This window comes from Zalophus californianus, chromosome 9, assembly GCF_009762305.2.
Source record: "Zalophus californianus isolate mZalCal1 chromosome 9, mZalCal1.pri.v2, whole genome shotgun sequence".
Classification (NCBI taxonomy): Eukaryota; Metazoa; Chordata; class Mammalia; order Carnivora; family Otariidae; genus Zalophus; species Zalophus californianus.
Window position 1 is genome coordinate 97,880,139 of NC_045603.1, and position 16,009 is coordinate 97,896,147.

The window sequence follows — 16,009 nt, forward strand, 5'->3', positions numbered from 1 at the left end:
CAGAAAAGACCAAGTCACTGTTGGTGCGCAGACATACTGTCTGCCTAGTCCTAGGCAACCGTGACTCTCAGGGGTTCAAACGCTTGACCAAATGCCGAGAAGAACAGGATGTCTCTACCCTCGCTCAGCTTCCCTTGCCTCTCTAAGAGCCAAGTTCACGGGCAAGTCTGAGTTCACTGAAGTGAGGAAGAAGGGTCTTAAGACAGACCCTAGTGCTGCTGTAGGGTCACCCTGACCTAAGCACCCCGTGTCCTGTGTTTAAGTGTCATTCATGGGGAAAGGAGGCTGGGGCCCCAGTGCAACCAAACTCCGTTCTCTTCTGTCCACTCCTGCCATGCCCTCTCCGCCTCGTGGTTCCTGTCACACCATCCTGGACATTAAAAGCCTGGCCATTCCCAGGTGAGTAAGGGCAGGAAGAACCGGATTAATGGAACAGGGCACTGCAGAAAAGAGAGTCGCCCCTTAACTGCGATTTCAGTTGCCTTTGGCGTCGGGACCTTGTAAACACAGCAGCAGTCCCTGAAGAAAGGGAGAATTCAGATCAGATTTAAGAAACCAAGAAGTCTGGGCTTCCACCCAAAGGCTTTCTCCCTTCTGAAAACTCGGGCCCATCTCTTCAGCCCTTCCCCAGGCACGCCAGCAGGTGGCACCACCATCGGGGATTTCAAAACCAAAACTACATTAAACTGGAAACAGATTTTTTTTCGTTTTGTTTATGCAAATAGTTCATTCCCTACAACATTCCTCCGGGAATGGTCCCCTCCTTCCCCTCTACAGTCATTCCCTCCCCCTTGCCTCCCCTGCATGACCGCTCTCTCCCTCAACACAGAGTGGATGAAGACGCTGTCAGGAGAGTCCAGGATCCAAAAACAAGCCTTGAGAAATGTGAGTAAGGCTGATGCGGCCCTCGGAGGGTGGGAGAAGCCAGAGGAGAGAATCCTGGGCATGAGAGGCAACCCTGCTCCCAAATTCATTCAGGGGGACCAGAACGCCCCTCCCTCCCCATATTCCTTACCTATTCCCGGAAGCACACACGTGCCTACGCAAACACATACCCCACCATCCCTCCTCCTGAGGAAGAGACCTTAGACCCATGAGGCGATGGCCATGTTCCCTTCTTCCTCCTAACTCATGGCAGGGGAGCAGCAAGATGAAGGGACCCACTGTGCCCAGGAGAGGTGTGCTCTGTGCATGACTCCATATACCATAGGCCGTTTCTCCCAGAGGCCTTTGCTGAGCCTTTGGGAGCCCCATCAGAGAGCCATGACTGGAAACCGTCGCCCTCCATTAACTGGTCCCAAGCCAGCCCTGTTCCAGGAAGGGGAGGGGAGTGGTGGGAGAGGGCAGGGGAGGAGGATGGGGAGGGAGGTGCAGGGAGTACGATGACCTCTAGACTGGACATTCCCCGGGGGGAGGAACACCCAATGCAGCGGCTGCAGAGGCCAGGCTCTCCACTTCACCACCCCCACCTAGAACATCTCTACGAGGCCTAGAATGGCCAGAGAGGAAAATGCTGAGCGGTAGGACCATCCCAACCCCCACCCCAGTCACTGCCCAAACGGCAGGGGTGCCGCAGCCCTCCAGCACTAGACACCCACTTTCTTGTCGGCAGGTGGCTCTTATACCTCCTGGTGCCCATCCTGTTCTGCCGCGTGGGAGCCTCCATCCCCGTTTCGCAGAAGCTCTTTGGGGAGGTGACTTCTCCTCTGTACCCCAAGCCTTACCCCAGCAACTTTGAGAAAACCACGGTGATCACAGTGCCCACAGGATTCAGGGTGAAGCTCATCTTCTGGCAGTTTGACCTGGAGCCTTCTGAAGGCTGTTTATATGACTATGTCAAGGTAGGGGATCAGGTTGGGAGGGCAGAGGGAGAGCTGGGTGTCTCTGGAAACTGAGGACTTGTGCTCTAATCACCCTGGATAGCATTCTCCACCCATGGACACAGCCCCAGCCCTGCAAGAGCTAATGGCCAAGTGAAGTTCGGAGAGTCTGGTGACACCAGGGATGGGGTGTCCACTGGATTTAGAGGCCCTCAGTGAGCACTGAAGGGAGAAACACAGAGGAGGGGATGTGCAGGCCCCATTTCCAGGAAATTTACTGCCTATAGGAGTCAGAAAAACCTTCTCCATCGGCTGACTTGCTGGGAGTCTTTGGAAAACTGCTGTGCCTCAGTTTCTCTGTTTCCACGTAGAATATCACTGTGGCTGCCTTCCTAAACAGGAACATGGGGAAGAGAAACGTGTGTGGTGGTAGTTCAAGCATAAGCCTCAGCAAGGTCAATGGGCTCAGTCTCCTCACCTCTGTGACAGCCAAGTATGCCTTCCCAGTCTCAACTTTCTATATCAATAAAAATGAGATTCTAGATTCAGGATTCAAGTAGAGTCTACACACATGCAGTAAATACCATTCCCAGGAGACCCTCTGGAGGTTATGAGAGAATAACATGAAAACGATACGTCTTCTAGCCCAGAGGACTGGAGAAGTTTGCAGGGTTGCGGGGGAGGGGTCTTGGTGGCAGGGATGGTGAGGGATGCGGTGGGGGCAGTATGTCTTCCACTTCTGAGGAGTTGAAGACCCTGTGAGCAAAGAGATAAGGGAAGCTCGGTGATGCTAGCCCGTGCAGAGGCTGGAGAGGCTCCCACTCAGCTGAGTATACCAGGAGGCAGGTGGCTGGATGTGAAAGGTTTGCATAAGGTGAGGTGGGATAACTGGACAGAAAATAAAGCAGACCACTCCAGGCTCCAGGAATGAAGGGATGCTAAAGGCTGTGTGGAGAAAACCAGGGTTCCAGTGGAAGATGAGCATGGGAGGTGGTGGAGACAAAGGAAGGTCTGAAACATGCCAGGGGACAGAGAACAGGGCAGGGGCGTTGTACCAGGCACAGGTGACATGCCAGGAGTTAGCCACCAAAGACTGAGAGGAACAGATGGAAGTCACCGGGGGAACAAAAAGAATGCAAGTCGTGGAGAGACAGTTTACAACAGCCAGAGCCCTGCAGGTGGAGACCAGATGGAAGCTGGTCCAGCAGGGGAGCACAACTCACTGTTTGGGACAAGAGGAGGACTTGTGCTGACCTTCCACCCAGGACATGTCTCCTCAGCGGCCCTTCTTCCCACCCTTTTTCCTTTCTCCACAGATCTCTGCTGACAAAAAAACTCTGGGGAGGTTCTGTGGGCAAGTGGGTTCTCCACTGGGCAACCCCCCAGAAGAAAAGGAATTTATGTCTCAAGGGAACAAGATGCAGCTGACCTTCCACACAGACTTCTCCAATGAGGAGAATGGCACCATTATGTTCTATAAGGGCTTCCTGGCCTATTACCAAGCTGTGGGTGAGTGGCCCCCGGGTGCCTTTTTTTCTGGCCTTAGGCATGTTGTATGGGGACCAGAAAAGGGGAATCTTGAATCCATTGAAGCAGGAAGCCAGTCCTTCCTTATTTTTTCCCCTCAAAAGAGCTTTTTCCAAGAGAGGACTGCCAATCTAGATTCTGTCACCGTGGGGTAGTTCCCAGAAAGCATTAGAGAGGCCTGAAATTGGGGTGCCTGCATGTCTCAGTCAGTTAAGTGTCTGATTCTTGGTTTTGGCTCCGGTCATGATCTCAGGTCATGAGATTGACCCCCGTGTCCAGCTCTGCACTGGGTATGGAGCCTGCTTAAGAGTCTCTCTCTCCCTCTCCCTCTGTCCCTTCCCACACCAACCCCCCCCAAAAAAAAAGAGAGACAGAGACAGAGACAGAGACAGAGGCCTGGAGATGATTCCAGGTGGCCAGGAGATGATTTTGTCTTTAGGCCTCTGGTGACTGACCTCTCTGAGAGCAGAGCCATGACAGAAGTCCCCGGCAGGAATTTAATCCTTCTTTCTGGGTCTTCCAGACCTCGATGAATGTGCTTCCCAGCGAAACTCAGTTGAGGAGAATCTCCAGCCCCAGTGCCAGCACCTGTGTCACAACTATGTTGGTGGCTACTTCTGTTCCTGCCGTCCAGGTTATGAGCTTCAGAAGGACAGGCATTCCTGCCAGGGTAAGGTTGGGGCACTGTGGGAGGGAGGCAGGGACCGAGCAAGGGCATGCGGGACCAGCCAGAGAGCCCCCAGTGACCCCCGTCCGGCTCTGCTCTCACAGCCGAGTGTAGCAGTGAGCTGTACACAGAGCCATCCGGGTACATCACCAGCCTGGAGTACCCCCAGCCCTACCCACCTGACCTGCGTTGCAACTACAGCATCCGGGTGGAGCGCGGCCTCACCCTCCACCTCAAGTTCCTGGAGCCTTTTGAGATCGATGACCACCAGCAAGTACACTGCCCCTATGACCAGCTACAGGTACAGCCATCTTACTCCCTAAGACTCTCCCTTCCTCACCTTCCCCTCCCCACATCCCTGCTTCCCGCTAGATCCTCTGGCCAGTTGGGACAGGAATGACTAACCCCACACACGGGCTAGGCAAGTGGGTCCTGGGCATCCCTTTTCTCCTCCAGCTGAAAACATACACACAAAGCAGATTCCCACCACCATCACCATCCTGGCCCAGTGGGAAAGTGTCTGAATTGGAGAGATGGCTCTCCATCTTCCCCACCAGATCTATGCCAACGGGAGGAACATCGGCGAATTCTGTGGGAAGCAAAGACCTGCTGACTTCGACAGCAACAGCAATGCGGTGGATCTGCTGTTCTTCACAGATGACTCGGGGGACAGCCGAGGCTGGAAGCTGCATTATACCACCGAAAGTAAGGTTGCCTGGGGGCCTCTCTCACTGGCCAGCAACAGGGCAGAACCAGATGGGTCGAAAGGACAGTGGCTCTGATATAAACATGTCCTCTGGTCTCCCAACAGTCATCAAGTGCCCCCAGCCCCAGACCCTAGACAAGTTCACCATCATCCAGAACCTACAGCCTCAATACCAGTTCCGTGACTACTTCATTGCCACCTGCCAACAAGGCTACCAGCTCGTGGAGGTAAGAGCCCAAGGCTGACGGGAGAGAGCTGGCCCAGCCCTCTAGGAGCAATTCAGGTGGGCAGGTTCACATCAGATTTAGGCTCAGCCCCAGCTGGATTCACACATGTTTGAGCTGGAAGATCACCCGGCCTACCTGCTCTCACACTTGACGACACATTGAAAACAAAAACACTGTTGTCTGGGTCCCCTGCAAGAGACTGATGCCATTGGTCAGGAGTGCAGCTAGGATTACTTACAGCTACCCAGGTGATTCTAAGGTGAAGCCAAGTTTGTGAACTACTGGCCTAGCATAATAATGGTAGGATTTAAGAACTGACAAGGCAGGGTGGAGTGCAAGGAGTGACTCACTCAACATCACAGTGATTTTGTAACAGCAGGGACTAGAACCAAATCTCCTACCTCATGCCCCAGGGCTTTTTTATGCATGATGGTGTTCTCACCCTGGGCCCACCACCCTGTCCTCAGCTTTGCAGGCTCAGGAAAAACCATGGCTTTATTGGTTAATTTCACAAAAGCTGGTAAACTAAAATGCTATTTTAAAAAACATATACAATTGGAGGGACCCCTGAGGCTACCAAGCTTGTTATTTTCTAAATTTAAAATTGTGGGGTTCAGGGACACCTGGCTGACCCAGTCCGTAGAGGATGCGACTCTAGATCTCAGGGTCGTGAGTTCGAGCCCCACGTTGGGCATGGAGCCTACATAAAATAAAATAAAATAAAACAAAACAAAATTGTGGGCATCAGCTGGACCGTAGTGGAAGCAGGCAAGAGTCTAGAGAGAGGATTATCGGGTCTGACAATCAGCCCTTGCTCTGACTTTCCGCTGTGTGATTCAGTGCTCCCATATGCAACTCTGGTCTGAGAAGAACAAAGGAGCCACATCCATGGGGGTGCTGAGGTCTGAGAGCCTGAGAGATAGCCTTGCATTCCCTGCTGCTCCAGTGTGGGAAAGGCAGGAAGTGCCTCTTTGTGTTAATGATACCTCTACCTCTCTCTGCCTCTTCTCAAACAGGGAAACCAGGCGCTGCTCTCCTTCACAGCTGTCTGTCAGGATGATGGCACCTGGCATCGTGCCATGCCCAGGTGCAAGAGTAAGTCACAACTCAGCAGGTGTCTGCCCCTGGGGAGCTCCCACCACCACCCCAGCCATGGAGACCTAGGCTGTGGCAGGAAGAGAGGATGTGGACTAAGCCTCTCCCCAAACACCCTCCCCCTCACTTGTCCCTTGAAGCCTTATGGCCCACCTCAGGAACCAGTCAACCCTCAAATGAGCAGTGTTGGTGGGCTCTACCCAGAACTGAATTTCACTCCATCTAGTTCCCATCCTTCACAAGTGCCTCCCCCACTGACCGTATTTCCCTAAGGTTCTCAACCTGTTCTATGGGCAGAAAACTCGGGTTCTTCCCGCTGACGTTCCAGGACCGTTACTCTCAGCTCTCATACGGCCCTGTGTTCTCTCCAAGTCAGGGACTGTGGGCCACCCCGAAGCCTGAATAACGGGGCCTTCAATTACGCCACCACAAAGGGGGTGAACACCTACCAGGCCCGTATCCAGTACTACTGCCAGGAGCCATATTACAAGATGCATACCAGAGGCGGCATCAGCGAGACCGCGCGAGGTAGGGACCCATGCAAATGGCAGCCTTCTCCCTTCCATCTTCTCAAGACATCTTCTGAGATTTTTCCAACATAATCCCTAGGGGATACATATTGAGGTATCTGCCCTGGACATTGGCTTCAGGGGCCTAAAGTACAGTGCCAAGAGGCATCTAGTAGGGTTGAAGGAGGCACCTGAGCTGATACAAAGAAAGTCTTAAATTTCATCAACAGTCAGCTCCCTCTCACCACCACCATGACCGTTACTACTGCCACCCCCGCAAGCACCACCATCGTCCCCATCTCTACCACCACCAACACCACCACCATCATGACCAACCCCCACCTCTACCACCACCAACACCACCACCATCATGACCAACCCCCACCTCTACCACCACCAACACCACCACCCCACCACCACCACCATCATTACCACCATCCCCACCTCCACCACCATCATCATCATCATCGCCACACCACCATCATGACCAATCCCCACCTCCACCTCCACCATCACCACCACCGCCACCACTACACTACAGCTATGTGGGACTTCCCCAACATTCTCCCCACATACCCCTCAGGCTACTATGTTGTGATTTCTTTTGCAATAAATGACTCTCAAACTCATCTTCAAAAATTTTCTTTAAAATGAAATAAATCACATGCTTCGTAGATTTGAAACTTCAAAAAGAAAAAAGAAAAAAAATCTTATATATAGATTATATGGTATTATTTAAGAGCTTGGCTTTGAAGTCAGACAGTCTTCAGTTTGCATCTTGGTTCTGGAACTTAGAAGTTATGTGACCCTGTGCAGATTATTTAAGCTCAGGTTCCTCATCCAAAAAAATGAGGATAATAATGCATCCCTGAAAGTGTCACTGTGGTGTTTAAATGAAATAATATAGACAAAGTGCTTCGCAACAAGCATGGTGCACTGTCAGCAATCAGAGCATGTAGCTACCATTATCATCTACTATCCCACTACCAAGATGCAATCACCGATAAGATTTTCATATGTTCCTTCCAGTTTTTATGTCTACTTTCACAAATAGGGATCACATCAAGCATAGAGTTAAGTATTCTGATTTTTTCACTGAACACTAGAACAAAAATATATGTAGGGAGCCTCTCCCCTCCCCACACTTTTGATAGTCCATCCTTATGTATTTGAACCTTTCCCTTTGATCCTTGTCCTTGTTGGTTCCGAATCTCCCGTCTCCCCATCCCGCACATTCAGTGCTTGTTGGTTTCCCATGTCCACCACCTCCCAGCCTGATCATAGCCCCCTCTTCCCTCAGGGGCCTATACCTGCACGGCCGAGGGCATTTGGAAGAATGAGTGGGAAGGATCGAAGCTTCCTCGGTGTTTGCCAGGTGAGAGGAAGCCCTCCGGGGCCATCCCCAGTGCATTTTGCAGCCCTGCAGAGCCTCAGGAAAAGCATGCACAGAGAATGAAGACAAAGTGAATGGAGAGACACTCCAGCTTGAGGTCAAAAATAGACAAAAAGAGTAAGGGGGAGAGGGGAGGAGATATTCCAGGAGAAAGGGAGAGAAGAACCCAGAGAACCAGAGTCAGGCCTGGCATTCCTGCCTTTTCACTGAGAAAAAGCTTCACAGATGGGAAGTCAGGGAATAAAAAGAGCAAGAAAACCCCCCAGGAAGAAATAAAAAGAACAAGAAGAGGCTGACAAAAGACCAAAGACAGCGGGTGTGGGAATGGGAGGAGAAAGAAGAAAGAGCCCAGAGCGAAAAGAGGGGCTATAGGGGGAACTGACTGACCACAGAAGGGAAGAGGGTGGGCCCGGCCTGACTTGTCCTTGCCTTCCCTGTCTCTCCTCTCCAGTGTGTGGGAAACCCGTCCACCCTGTGGAACAGAAGCAGCGCATCATTGGAGGGCAAAAAGCCAAGTTGGGCAACTTCCCCTGGCAGGCCTTCACCAACATCTATGGGCGAGGGGGTGGAGCCCTGCTGGGCGACCGCTGGATCCTCACAGCTGCCCACACCCTCTACCCCAAGGATCATGAAGCACAAGGCAATGCCACCGTGGATGTGTTCCTGGGCCACGTAAGCGTGGAAGAGATCACAAAACTAGCAAACCACCCTGTCCGCAGGGTCAGCATCCACCCAGACTACCACCAGGATGAGTCCCACAATTTTGAGGGGGACATTGCCCTCTTGGAGCTGGAAAATAGTGTCACCCTGGGCCCCAACCTCCTCCCCATCTGCCTCCCTGACAACGAGACCTTCTATGACAGGGGCCTCATGGGCTATGTCAGTGGCTTTGGGATAATGGAGGAGAGGCTTTCTTATGACCTCAAGTTTATCCGTCTGCCCGTAGCTAAGCGAGAGGCATGTGAGAACTGGCTCCGGAAAAATAAGAGGAACGATGTGTTTTCTCAAAACATGTTCTGTGCTGGGGACCCGTCTCTAAAGCAGGACGCCTGTCAGGGGGATAGCGGAGGGGTCTTTGCAGTGAAGGATGAGAACAATGATCGCTGGGTGGCCACGGGCATAGTCTCCTGGGGCATCGGGTGCAGCAGGGGCTATGGCTTCTACACCAAATTACTCAACTATGTGGACTGGATCAAGAAGGAGATGGAGGGGGAGGACTGAGCCCAGAATTCACTAGGGCAGAATCCAGAGAGCAGTGCAAAAAAAAAAAAAATTATCTGACCAGTTATTGATAACCACTAAGAATCCATATTAAAATCACTGATGCAGAAAAAACCCGTGTGAAATAAATGCTCTTTTCTATAACCCCATCCCTGTTTGTCACCTAAAACAACCCAAAAGTCACCTTTCTTTCCTCTAAGGATTACAGAAGATATATTCTACAATCTCTACTTATCATTGTTCTCTTCCATTTTTGTACCATTGGATAATTGAAACTCTTTCTAAATAAAATCTTGTGAGAAATTCCAGTGTGCTTGCGATGCCTGGGTGGCTCAGGAGGTTAAGCATCTGCCTTCTGCTCAAGTCACGATCCCTGGGTCCTGGGATTGAGTCCCACATCAGGGAGCAGGGAGTCCGCTTCTCCCTCTGCCTGCCTCTCCCCACGCTTGGGCGTACATGCTCTCTCTCCCTCTCTCTCAAATAAACAAATAAAATCTTTAAAAAAAAAAAAAAAGAAAGAAATTCCAGTGTGCAAAATGAGTTAAAAACAGTATCCAATTGATATAAAAATATTTAGTAAGATCGTATTTAAAATAGGAAGGCAGGGGCACCTGGATGGGCCAGTCAGTTAAGCATCCAATTCTTGATCTCAGCTCAGGTCTTGACCTCAGGGTTGTGAGTTCAAGCCCTGCGTTGGGCTCCACATTGGGTGTGGAGCCTACTTAAAAAAAAAAAATAGGAAGGAAATAACAAAAAAGTTTATGCACACATGTTTAATGAGGATTGTAGATAACTATTTCTTTTTTTAAAAGATTTTATTTATTTATTTGAGAGAGAGAGAGTGAGAGAGAGAGCACTAGAGCAGGGTGAGGGGCAGAGGGAGAAGCGGAATCCCCAATGAGCTAGATCCCAGGACTCTGGGATCATGACCTGAGCCAAAGGCAGGTGCCCAACTGACTGAGCCACCCAGGTGCCCCAATAACAATTTATTTCTAATTTTGTTTTGATTGTACGATATGAAGAAAATCCTGATTTTCCCACGCAGGTAGTTGCAAATATAACAGGTTCTTTTTAAAAAGTTCACTTTCCAATCTCTAAATATTTCTTTTTTTTTTAAAGATTTTATTTAAGTAACCTCTACACACAGTGTGGAGCTCAAACTCACAACTCTGAGATCAAGAGTTAGATGCTCTACTGACTGAGCCAGTCAGGCACCCCTCTAAATATTCTGTAAGAGAGGAGTGGTATGAAATTTTTGTTTCCAAGTTGAAAGATTAACAATATTTTCAAATAATTGTATTACTTGAGGCACATTTAAAGGTCAGAGAAGGACCCAAAACTTAGGATAAGCATTGTAGGTATTTATAATAGAATATTATCATGTTATTAAACAACTGACTCTTCTGGACTTGTTTGAACAACTTTACATGAACTGACATACACAGGCTTGAATTTAAAAAGACCAATGCAGGGACACCTGGTAGCTCAGTCAGTTGACCATCTGACTCTTGGTTTCGGCTCAGGGCATAATCTCAGGGTCTTGAGGTCAAGCCCGACATCGGGCTTCACGCTCAGCACAGAGTCTGCTGGAGATTCTGTCTCTCCCTCTGCCCCTCCCCCTGCTTATGCTCTCTCTCTCTAAACATACAAACAAACAAAAAAAAACAACAAATAAATAAAATATTTTTAAAATAATAAAAAATAAAAATAAGTAAAAAATTAAAAGACCAGTGCAGAGTTAAAGCCTTTTCCAAGTAATGAGAATTTTTAAGTCCAAATGCAGGTCCACAGTCCCTTATCGGACACTCTCAGGGCCAAATGCCTTTAGTATTCAAGACCTTACAGGTTTCAGAAATGTAACATACTGTCTATTATGTGATGTCCCCAGCAGGGTCTAGGGCAGCATTCTAAGGCAACAAAACAGAGGAATAACTCTTCTGAAAAACATTTTAATATTCACAGTATATGAGATAGATAAAGACTCTAAATAGCTACCCTTCAGGTCAGGTTTTGCCACTGCATAACTTTTGGTGCCAAACTATTAAAACACTCTCAGTTTTTTGGGCGCCTGGGTGGCTCAGTCAGTTAAGCGACTGCCTTCAGCTCAGGTCAGATCCTGGAGTCCCAGGGTCGAGTCCCGCATCGGGCTCCCTGCTCAGCGAGGAGCCTGCTTCTCCCTCTAACCCTCCCCCCTCTCATGTACTCATTCTCACTCTCTCAAAATAAATAAATAAATCTTTAAAAAAAAAAAACACTCAGTTTTTAAGAGCACTTCAGATGTCAGGATTGTAGACTTCAGGATTGCGGACATGGCAGAAATGACGGGAAAACATTTTCTTGTATACTCTACACAAAAGCATCCGCAAGTGGTATGCAGTGTGTTTGAGGAGCACACGCTGATTTCAGTAATTTAGTGTTTTTCGGAAGTGAAGCACCTCCAGGATTCCAATGGAGATGGGAATGGAGCGGGGGAAGGAGCCAGAGGTGGTGAGAACAGAAACTGAAACGAAAATGAAAATATTGAACTATTTCTAAGGTTCCCGGCAAAGTTAAGATTCTGAGTCCTTTGTCCTTATTGTAGTCTTCAAAGGTGACCCCAGCAGAGTCCAGTGACTGCTTTAATCCTCCTGGTCCCTATGCCCTTCCTCCAAAGTCTTATGCAGCTTATCCTTCAAGTGCACCGGAACAAAAAAAAAAAATAAGGCTAAAACCAATGTCCTAGGAATAGACATCAGAAAAGAAAATACAAATTAAGGTTGAGCTTTGGGGCTTAAGCTAACTCACAGAAAAGAAAATACTTAAATTAAGACACCATCTTTTTAGCTGTAAGATTGGCAATGATAATATACTCTGTTGGTGAAGATGTAGAGAGAACAGTCACTCATGTGTTACTTGTTGGAATGTGAACGGTACAAACTCTGTAAAGAGGAATTTGGCAACATGCAATCAAAACCACAAATGCACATGCCTCTGACCCAGCAATTCCACTTCTAGGAATTTTTCTCACAGATATTCTCAATAAGATAAATGACATAGGTACAAGGCTAGTCATTGAAGCATTGCATATGATAGCAAAGCATTAGAATCTTGAATTCTGAAAGGTCTGGTACCAAAGTTTCAGTTATATTATGGAATATCCAAATAATGAAATACAATGTAGCCATTCAATCTCTAAATGAAAAACATAAAAAGCAGGACAGTGTGTATAAAATACTACTATATAAAAGAGGAGTGGGTATACATTGCTTTTATAAGCATAAAATATTGCTGGAAAGATATACAAGAAACAATGGTGGTTTCTAAGGGAGGGCAGTAGTAAGAATAAAAGTTATTACTCTATACTCTTTTGATCTTTCAAATTTTGAGTCATGCAGATGCATTATCTAGTCAAAAAATAGAGAAATAGAGCTCTATTAAGATATTCTTTAATTTTAAAAAAAATTCAAAAGGGTAACCTCATTGAGAAGGTGGACATTTGGCAAAGATTGAAGGAATTTAGATATTCAGAGATCTAGGGGCGCCTGGGTGGCTCAGATGGTTAAGCATCTGCCTTCTGCTTGGGTCATGATCCCAGGGTCCTGCGATCGAGCCCTACATCGGGCTCCCTGCTCAGTGTGGAGCCTGCTTCTCCCTCTCCTTCTCCTGCTCCCCCTGCTTGTGCTCTCTGTCAAATAAATAAATAAAATCTTTAAAAAAAAAGATATTCAGAGATCTAAGAAAAGGCATTCCAGGAAGAGAAAACAGCTCATGCAAAGGTCCTGAGGCAAGAATATGTTTGATCCATTAGAGAATTGCAGAGGCAGCTGATGCAGAATAGTGTGAACTTACATTTTCAAAGGCTCACTCTGGCTGCTGAATTGAGGTCAGATTGCAGGTGGGAAAGGGCATAAAAAGGACCAGTTAGGAAGCAATTACGATAATCCAGGCAAGAAGTGATGGTAGCTCAGACAAAGTGGTAGCAGTGGAAGTAATGTAAAGTAGTCATATTATGGATAAAATTTGCAGGAGGAACCAGTAAGTTTCCTGATGGAAAATATACTGGAGAGAGCTGAATGAGAAAAAGAGAGAAGTCAACTAGATGCAGAAGATTACAAAAGGAGCAGGTCTGATGAAAAACATAAGGAGGTCCCTTTTGCACATGTTGAATTTCAGATGCCTATTAGAATAGGGCCAAGATGGAGTAATAGGAATTAGATTTACCCACCCTCCTGAAACAACAAACAACAGCAACAACAACAAAAACATCAAATATATGAAACAATAATTCTTGAGACATTAAATTTCAAGTAACAAAGGACAATGGTTGCCCTATGATTGCCCCAGCTTACTGCCTTGAGAGAGTTTCCACACTGAGGTACTGGAAGGAGAAACCCAGGTAACACTTAGATGACTCCCTGGGTTGAGCCAAAAGTGCAGGGAGACCAAGGCTATTGAAATTCACAGAACTGAGGATCATAGAGAAGAAAGCCACAAAGAGAGAACTCCAGAGATCTGCAGAAGAGCCCTACAATTTTCTCACCCATATGTGAGAAAATTATTCAAGGATAGAGAAAAAAGCTGTATGACACGATCATATGGAACAGTAGCAGACAATCAACAAGGCTAGGAAAAGTGCCTGATCCTACCAGCCAGACTGAATTCATGGGGCATTAGGTAGAGAATGCAGAAAGGTCTTGCCTTTAGTGGTAGGGAACAATTAGCCCTAGTAATTAAATGTTGCTCTGGTCCTATCTAACAAATGTTAAAAGCAAGACCCAAAAGGATCAAACTGTTTCTAAGTAACTTCACTGAGTCCCAAAACAGCGCTCCAGAATATTTATAGAATTACAAAAATATCCAGCACCCAACAAGATAAAATTCACAAAGTCTGGCAACCAATCAAAGGATATGAGGCATACAAAGGAGCAGGAAAATATGATCCATAATGAGAAGAAAAATTCATCAAAACCAAGCAAAAACTGACATATGTAAGAATTAGAAGACTGGACATTAAAACAATTGCTATAACTTCATCATGTGTGTTCAGAAAATTAAATAAATGTCCACCAGACACCCAAAAAGAGATGCTGAATATGCTGCTTGCTGTATAAATTTGGGGTTGAGTGGACAGGTCTAAGCTAAAAATGCAAAGTTTGGAGTCATTGGTAGGTATATAGATGGGTGTTTAAAGCCACAGGTCGAATGAAGCCACCAAGGGAGTGAAGATTGATAGAGAAGAGAAAAGAACCAATGCCTATGCCCTGAGGAATGCCATTATAAAAGTCTGGGAGAACAGGAAAAATCAGCCTAAGGAGGCTCAGAAATTGTGACGGTTAAAGAATAAATGTGAATCTCAAAATTCATATGTTGAAGCCCTAACTCCAAACAGGATTGTATTCAGAGTTGAGGTCCTTAGGAAGTAATTAGGCCTAGATGAGTTCATGAGGGTGGGATAAGAAAGCGAAGATCTCTCTCCACACATAGGCACCGAGAAAAGGCCACGTGAGCACACAGTACGACAGCTGTCTGCGAGCCAGGAGGAGGGACCTCACCAAAACAGAATCTGCCAGCACCTTGATCTTGGACTTCTGAGCTTCCAAAACTGTGAGATATTGGTTAAGCCACCCAGTCTATAATATTTCATCATAGCAGCCTGAGCTGACTAAGACAGTGACCACTGAAGTGGGAGGAAAACCTGTAGAGCTTAGAATTTTGAACCCAAGGAAAGAAAATGCATCAAGGCGAAGGAGTGATCAATTAATTGACTGAGCAAATGCCACTGATAGGTCAAGATGAAGACAGGGTTGATCCTGGGATAGAACAATGCCAAGGTCACTGGAGAGCCAGAAAAGCAGTTTGGTGGAATGATGGGGGCAAAAGCCAGACTGGAGTTGGAGAGAGAGTGGAAGAAGAACTCGAGACAAAATCAATTATTTTAAGGAATTTGCTGCAAGAGGGAACAAAGAAACAGGGCAAGCTATTGGAAGAACTGGAGTCAAGAGAAGGGTAGAGCCTGATGGGAATTACATAATAGAGAGGGGAAATGATGATAGCCAGTGAAAGTGGGAGAGAGACAGAATCTGGTTGGAAGCATGGATTCATTATCTATGCTAACAGATAGGCAAGCAGATTATAAGATGCTGGTATTTCCATAGGTGTTTTCTAATTCTTCATTTGTCTTGGTGAAGTAGAAAATAAGGTTATTGGCTGAGAGTGTGGATGAAAGATTTGGGGGTTTGAGGAGAGTGAAGAAGGAATGAATAATCATCAAGGAGAGTGAGAGAAAAAAATGGATTAGGGAATTTTGATTGCCTGGGAGCATTAGGGTCCACTTGAGATTCATGGTCATGAATTAAAATGAGATGGTTGTTCTCACCTTTGTAAGACAGTTGTGTGAGTTAGGTTGTATGTTTTCCCCAGCCACTTTCAGCTGCACCTATACAGGCATAGAGGAGGCAGGTTTCATTTTGCCAAGTGAATATACTGAAGCCATAGAAGGGCACAGGAAGGAAGAGAATGGTCTCTACATGGTAATGAGGCTCAAGGGGTCACACACTGTCAGGCCCTATAGAATGGAGGCTGGGGGAGAAAAAGACAGTCACCAACTGACTAAGCTGCAAGAGGGTATGTTAGTTCAGGGAATTCACTCTTGTGTCAAGGGGCCTAGTCTCTTTCTACCCATGGTAACTTAGCAAGCTGCTTAACCTCTCTGAGCCTCAGTTTGTCTATAATAGTATCTCACACATATATACACAGAACATTCCCTAAGAGGGAAGTTCATAGCAATAAATGCCTACATTAAGAAACAAAAAAGGTCTCAAGTAAACAACCTAACTTTATACCTCAACGAACTAGAAAAAGAAAA

At 47.1% G+C, this 16,009-nt stretch overlaps 1 protein-coding gene across 2 annotated transcripts; it reads left to right on the forward strand.

The window, feature by feature from the left end:
- Positions 1-716: 716 nt before the first annotated feature.
- Positions 717-9,279, forward strand: C1R (complement C1r). 2 transcript variants are annotated; one of them, XM_027594124.1, is made up of 11 exons: positions 717-885; positions 1,613-1,841; positions 3,137-3,329; positions 3,871-4,017; positions 4,119-4,315; positions 4,572-4,719; positions 4,826-4,947; positions 5,964-6,042; positions 6,415-6,570; positions 7,852-7,926; positions 8,396-9,165. In XM_027594124.1, coding segments are annotated over exons 1-11 (2,118 nt in total). In that variant the 5' UTR covers positions 717-883. The 2 variants fall into 2 exon arrangements, with proteins under 2 accessions (XP_027449925.1, XP_027449924.1); XM_027594123.2 differs by lacking the exon at positions 717-885 and adding an exon at positions 1,405-1,520 and having other exon boundaries at positions 8,396-9,279.
- The last annotated feature ends 6,730 nt before the right edge of the window (positions 9,280-16,009 follow it).

Excerpts from the sequence above, each read along its gene's own strand:
- C1R (XM_027594123.2), top strand. The coding sequence starts at position 1,495 with ATGGCCAGAGAGGAAAATGCTGAGCG. Across the intron at positions 4,316-4,571 it reads GCCCCTATGACCAGCTACAG|ATCTATGCCAACGGGAGGAA; the intron begins GTACAGCCATCT and ends CTTCCCCACCAG. Across the intron at positions 7,927-8,395 it reads GCTTCCTCGGTGTTTGCCAG|TGTGTGGGAAACCCGTCCAC; the intron begins GTGAGAGGAAGC and ends TCTCCTCTCCAG.